We start from the raw sequence: 7684 nt of genomic DNA on the forward strand, positions 1-7684 counted from the left end.
CAAGGCATTTTATGCATCCTTATATTTACATTCACATTATGAATATACAATATCATTGTGTATATTTGTAAATTAATCTCGTTTTATTACTACATTGTACCAAAAAGATAAAAATTACTGTTTTATTTTGTCAGCAAAGTTTTGACATTATACCTTTGCACAAATATTGTTTGAAAGTGAATAAAGTATAAAAAGAATTCGCTGAAAATATAATACATATATTAATCTGTCAACACTTATTTTTCATCATAAAGTTTTACCTGATTTATAAAGAAAAATAAATATATTATTGGCAAGAACTTTTGAATTTACCTCTTCACTCAAAATATATACATTCCTAGGTATATATAGTTCAAACTCCCCCTCCTTTTTTATTCTTCGTCAATGAGATCTCATCCATCATTTTACGATTGTACATATCCATGTGTTTAAGAGTCATCTAGGAAGATTTTGTTCAAAATAAACATCATTGTATAGTAGGTTTTTACAATTTAGTTTACATTTTTAAATTTTGGTATAAATTTCCAATTGTATTCCTGAAAATGACGTAAAAGTCAAGGGCTAATAATAGCTAGTAGGACGTCATAATCACCAATTTTGATCAATTTTGGTTAGAGTGTTTATTCAAACAAAAGATAACTAAGTATGATTTTTTAGACTTATACAAGCATGTGGGCCCATTTTACAGTTCCTCAAGGTTTGGTCTTTATCAAAGTATCATAAATCTTCAATGGTACATTACTTCACTCACAGTTAACGGATTTTAAAAATGTTTTCTATAAAATACCTACAAGAGCAAGTACTTTAATTTTTATTCATAAATAACATTGGTGCAAAAAATAACATGATTGCTAAATACTAAAAAGTACAGTCCAGCCAAGTTCCGCGTCCGATTTATGTACACTAGACATAGAATAACCTAAAAATTGTATTTTTTCTCCGGAAATATATGTTATTTACCATTCATTAGCTTAAAGTTTTTTTATAGGAATTAATTAGACACACATTTATAAAAGGTGACATCGATTCGTCGATTGATACCATCAGCAGATGCACCTTGCATCCTTCCGGCAAATGGAAGCTATTTATGATGGGATAAGGGTAGGGAATTAAGTTTTATCCGCTGTCGTTCCATTTTTATACCTGTTGTTTTGGCTTAGAAACTTTCATTTGAATGTTATTTATATTTTTGAGATATTTTTGATATTTTTACAATATTACAAAACAATTTACTTATTTTAAATGTTTCTTATTTGTGTAAGCAGAAATCCTTTGTAAACGGAATTTTGAAGTAGTTTTAATCGTGATATGTACACCTACTGATTTGAGTCTTTAAAAAATAATTATAAGGGGTTTGATTGCACAGTTATATAAAAACATTCTTTCAATTGTGTAAAATCAACACACCATTTACCAAATCAATAAAAATTACTACCAAGACATAAGCTTCAACCGAGATACCAAACTTTTAATATTTATGTGACTATATTTTTGAAAATATTGAAGGGATGAGATTCAAATTTTGGTATCATTATTACAATAATCTAGTCACTATGTTGTAATTTTTAAATTATTCATGCCTGATATGAAATGCATTTACCAGATTGTATATTTTTGCACACATAATATCTTAAACTTAGCGTCATACTGTGCTATCCTGTTTTTATTATGCAATATAGTTTAGATTTAAGGATATATCCGCATTTTATCAAATTAAGAGATGGTTTACTAAAAATGTGATTGTATATTAGCACATATAGCTATCAAGTAAAATATTATTATAATTATATTTGTTAGCAGCTAATAGTATGGACTGTACACCGCTGCAAATAATACAACGTGTAAGCTGAATCAGCTAAGAATTTATGTGTTCCATGTAGCGCCTGGCGTCTTCACACATATAACTCAGAAGTCTTGAGCTTTTGGTACTAGCAAGTTTTCACTCGTTGTATGTTAAAGCCACATAGAATGATTTTGGACTGAATATATTGATAGCACATTGCAGTAAGCATATAATATATTCTGAACTATGGAAAATATTGACTTATTTATCTATAGTTATACCAAAAAAAGCTATTAAAGTTTGGTATATTTACATGTTTTTAGGCTGGGTCAACGATATGTATAAATTACTCTACATTTTTAATTGTGTACGTACTAAAAAAATTATCAAACTAAACGATAAACTACATAAAATAAAAAGCTCTTGTATCTTTGCTACTTTTTTCATTTCACAATAGATAGAAATCTCTCTTTTATAATGAAAAGAAAGACTCAGAAGAGACACATAGAGATAAGCACTACATACAAGGAAAAAATATATAGCCTTAATTATTGTAGCGGAAGCAGTTTTTTTTCTCTCCCTTCATACATAGTTACATACATACATAGTTTTAATCATCCTTAATTACCCTGTCACATGATAATTATGACGTATAAGTGACAAATTATAAGTGAGTATACTTATTTTTCCAATTTCAGAAAAAAAAAAAAGAATAGAGATTTATATAATAGAAATAGTTTTTACGATTGTAAATAAAAAGGAATCAAAATAGAATATGTTAATGTTATTTTTTACTTTTTTTTTTTTGAAGAAATATATATTTGTGAAAAACGGCTCTCTCACAATATAATATTTTTCTCTAATTAATCTACTTAAAGTTATTCTCTTTTCTGTTGAAAAAGTAGAAACTTTATAACTTTAGAAATCTTTGTTTGAATTGAATAGAAATATATATACCTATATAATATAATTTAAAAAGAAGATGAAGAAAATAATAAATAAGTAAAACTTTTGATTTCTGAATACTTTTCTCCAATGCAAAAAATAAAATCTATTTTTTTAAATCAAAGAAGAAATTTTTTATATCCTACTCATCGAAAAAAGTTTTTGTAACAGTAAAAGATAATCAAATTCCCCCAATAACAAGGTACCACACGTATTAAATTTTAACCCGTTTTCGTCTTACGGGTCAAAAGAATCAATTGTCAAATTTACCTAAGAAAAATACCTCTTATTGACATTTTTCAGACTTGAAATTTTTACACTTTTTCTATATAGACCTCAACATTAGAAAAAAGTTTAAAATATTATTTTTTATCATTTCATTTTTGCTGAAAATGACTTGTATATAGTATATTTCATATTATAAATAATTTTAAAAAATCATATAGATATGTAAGAAACCTCAAAGGAATATTGATAAATATTAATAAAAAGACTAAATATGATTATTTTGGACAGAAAAGTAAGAGTAACCTTATTGTACATTCAGTAGATTTAGAGCAATGAACGATAAACAGATGAAAGCGTCCCCTAAAAGTAACTTGTAAAAAGATCCTTGAGGAAGAATGGTATAATTCGGAGTTTGAAGAGGATATCAATGAATACTTGACTCATCCTCATATAAAGAATATCTTTTTTTTTTCTTCAGAATATATATCTTCTTGTCAAAAAGTTGTCAGATTGAATATAAACGAGAGTAGCACATCAAAAGGACTCCTGGTCCTACAAGATTTGCAATCTCCCATTTGATGGATATATTTTCAACATTTTGCATATTCATTTTTTCAAATATTGAATGAATTAAATTGAAAATTAATAACTTAGAATATTTACAGGATATGGCTAGAATTGAACAACTTTTAATAGGTCTGACCTTCAACTTACCTTGCATTTTTATTGATTATTCATAAAGAACTAGTTAATATTTAACTTCATCTTATAAAATATAATTTTCTATTGAACTTAAAATAAATACGGTGTTTTATAGTAAATATTTAAGAGTAGTTTATTTTGGCCCTAAAACAAGTGGTGTGTGTATAAAGTAAAGATCACAAAAGGGCTAATTTATATTTTTTAGATTTATATGAATTTCAAAACAAGGTATCTACGTTTTCACTAGGCTTGTTTAATGGTAAATGTATTTTGTACTACGAGTATTGTCATTCAAATATTTATATTTATTTGTAGCGTTATTCATAAATTAGATATGTTAAAAAGTGAAGAAAAAACTCACAAAAAAACCACATTATATTTTATGTGTCATAGGTTTATATTATGATACTGCAGTTTTTATTAGTAATTTATGACTTTTAAATACATACGTACATACATTTTTTGTAGGTGCTTTTTAACAACAACGAAAAATTACTATGGAAAGAAGAAATTTTGTAATAAATGAATTGAATTGTAGGAACTTAATTTAATTTAAAATTTTCCATTCAAAAATATTATGATGTTAGTTTAGAGAACAGCTGCCTAATTTTTCTTAAAAACGCCTAATTATCCTAATAGTTCTGGATATTGCTTATCACAATGGTTTTTATAGACACGCATTTGGATACGTTGTATACAAGGTATTTTTTCTAAAAGTATAAAGATATTTTAATAGTACTTCTAAAAAACTATATTTGTTGGACTAAATACAAGATTTCAGCCTATTATCCCATACAAACAATCTAGTATATCGGTTGAACCAACTATCTGGATTGTTTTGAACATTGCCATACCATAATAGTTTTCAGAACCAATTTTATAGACTTCATCTCTTAATATAACGATAGTTTTTCTCAAAACTGTGTGAATATGTAAATAGTTCTTATAAAAAACTATAATTCTTATACTGCTAACGGAATTTCTGACTAATACCGGATTCAAACAATCTATTATATCCGTTAAACCAATTACTCAAATTGTTACGGGTACTACTATACCATAATGGCTTTTATAGAGACAAATTTTGTAAACTGCATCTCTCAATGCAATAGTGTTTTTATATTAACTAAATGGTTTTTTTTGGATATAGTATGACTTCTAAACAAAAAATAATGACTGTCGGACTATAGACAGAATTTAAGCCTCTTATCTAAGCCAGTTTAAAGTATAAAGTAAAAAATCAAAAACATTAATTTTACGTAAATGATACATAAATTAGTTATACACTTTTATTTATATAAATTTTATCCAAAATGACATTTTGATAAACACAAGTCAAGGTATTACAGTAGGAAACATTTTATTCAATATGTAAATAACTTTGGCCAAATTTATGGATTATAAAACTATTTGTACAATAGATTCATGAATTTATAAACAAATAAAAATTAGTCAAAATGTATATTTATCTCAATAATACCAAGCAAAGAAATAATATAATTGGCCTCAAATTTTTATTTGTTGCCGAAAATGTCTTACATAAAGATATGTACACCAATGTACATACTTTTTTTGCGATCAATATCCCTCAAAGGAAGAAGATAAAATCCCTATAAATCCGTTCGTTAACACACTCGCCAAAAAAAAACCTTCAAACACACCATGCGATCATCAAAGTAGTATCTTATTGATCTACCCACCTAAGAAAACTACTCTTCAATAAAATTCACGGGTGGTCAAAAAGCTATGCTTCAAAAAATAAGAAAAAATGATGAAAAAATACCGAAATCTAGGAGCTAAAGAATGTGCTTGATTTTTTTTTTTTTTACTTTTTTGAAAAGAAATAACCGACAAGCGTAAATTTGATTTTTGTTTTGTTTTGCCTTTTTATGGGTCAAAGTTATTCGATAAAGGTTTTATATGTAGTCACTCCGTCGTAGGTATAATATATTTGACATTTTTGAATATTGAATCCTGATTTTTAAATCTATTTGAAGGCTTTCTTTTATTTAGTAAGTGGATATTCTTTTAATTCATTCATTCTGTATGTACATTTTTCATAAATATATCGAATAGAATAAATCATTTCTTTGAGTGGGTATAACGTTCTTGAAGAAAAAAGATGAAAATCTGTTCTGAAGTGTGTCAATATTGACAATATTACCAGAATAAGGGGGAATGAACAAACGGTAGAAGGGATTTTGTAGAGTGTAATTGAAAATATTAAATATATGTACATTTATTACTGAGTACAGTCTTCCTTCATATTATTTATATTGAGTCTATAAAAATATTTATTTATTATTATTCCTTGTCAAAAGTTTATTATAAAGTTAAAAAATAATAATTATTCAAATTCAGTCTTTTTACGGAAAAAAAAATATATATTTATTTTATATCCTGGAGAAAAGAAGAGATAATCGTAAATCATTCATATGCATACTCAATTTATAAAATTTCATCCTAAATATATATATATATATATATAACCTAAATAATATGAAACATAATCATCCTACCGTAGAATCGCGGATTATATTGAGAAAAAACTCCTTTGGAATGGATACATAGAAATAGGATCCAAAACAACATGATGAATTCAACCAATCACAATGGATGATTTTATTTCCTATCAATGATCAAGTACACCTCATTTTTTCGTCAGTTATTTTTTGAATAAATATAATTGTAGGAGAAAAAAAAATAGGCAGAATAAATAAACACACGACTAATAACACAAGGATACCATATAATATATGAAAGAAATATGTAACAAAAGTTTTCAAAATTCACACATTCAAAATAAATCAATATAACAAGAATTTCATTAATGTGCTCTCAACAAAGTTAACAAGAATACTGAAGAAGAATATATATATGATTTTTTTCGGAAAACCAAGAGTGATTTTTTTTTACTACAAGTAAAAAAGGCGCACGCTTTTTTTTATTATTATTGTAATAATATGTTCTTTTACACAGTTTTGGGCGTGCAGGCGCATCCTTTTTCAAGTTCTTCTTCCTTTTATTTTTGAAGATGAGCCTTTTTATAAAAACATGTATTATATCTCTATATATTGTTAACCTCGATGGTGAATTATGGGTATATATTATGTATAAAAAAAGTACGCCTTAAGAGCGCCCCTTTTTTATATGTAGGTACATTTAACGACTTCTTGTCATAGGCTATATACATATATGATATTTATCTTGTTATGATTAAAATAATTCTAATATTTTGAATGATGAAATAAGGTTAGGGTTGAGTGAGTTTCAAAGTATGTATGTAATTTCTCCCAGTTTAAATTTTTGGAACAAGCAGGATCGTGCATATAGTGTGCGAGATAAAATTATAGATTCTTTAATAGCAAACAAATAGGGTAAACTTTTGTAAAAATAAAAAAAATAGTAAAACATTGAAACTTCCATTGTGGACTTCTTAAATGATTTTATTTTTCTAAATGATTATATTTGGTTGCTACCATGGCCTCAACATGGGCCCAAAGCCCTTGGACGTGGACGTCTAATGCCTCTTGACAGAGGCCTTGAGGTAATTTAAATTTCGGTGAGAGGAAGTACAGGCTTTGTACTCGCTACGCCTCAATAGCATAGTTAGGGGGGGGGGCATTGTGGAGGGAAGGGTTACCAAACCGACCATTATTTTTTTACTAAGTCAAACATTTCTGGCCTCTCTGGACTCGCTTGACCTTGGTTGCTGTTGAAAGCAGTTGCCGATTTCGTAGTGTATAAAAGGCCATTCTAAATATACTTTCTAATCGATGTCACTTCCTCCATGACTACGATTTTCTGGCGTCTACTGTAGCCAAAGAACCTCTTAAAGCTCTGATCTGAATGCACCTTACTATTAATCTTTCAAAAAAGACTCTTAGAGCTCCATATAACTTTCATGATCTCCTAGACACTCACTGGGGCGTTGATCAAATGCTCAATAACTACAGCTGTTTATTGTGAAAATAAACTATTATTGTTTATTAGCCGGAATAGAGTCTACTTTTAATAATGCAACCC

General features: G+C 27.4%; 1 protein-coding gene across 2 annotated transcripts in view; it reads right to left on the minus strand.

Annotated features, from left to right (window-relative positions):
- Positions 1 to 6550, minus strand: part of LOC121127914 (putative receptor-type tyrosine-protein phosphatase mosPTP-1) — a 71502-nt gene extending 64952 nt beyond the window's left edge. Inside the window, exon 1 of one of the 2 annotated variants that reach the window (XM_040723490.2) lies at positions 6178 to 6550. In XM_040723490.2, the coding sequence (XP_040579424.1) occupies positions 6178 to 6250 (73 nt within the window). In that variant the 5' untranslated portion in view covers positions 6251 to 6550. The remainder of the gene's footprint in view (positions 1 to 6177) is intronic. The other variant, XM_040723489.2, reaches the window with a different exon arrangement.
- Between the last annotated feature and the right edge of the window lie 1134 nt (positions 6551 to 7684).

Source organism: Lepeophtheirus salmonis, chromosome 13 (genome assembly GCF_016086655.4).
Source record: "Lepeophtheirus salmonis chromosome 13, UVic_Lsal_1.4, whole genome shotgun sequence".
Taxonomy (NCBI): Eukaryota; Metazoa; Arthropoda; class Copepoda; order Siphonostomatoida; family Caligidae; genus Lepeophtheirus; species Lepeophtheirus salmonis.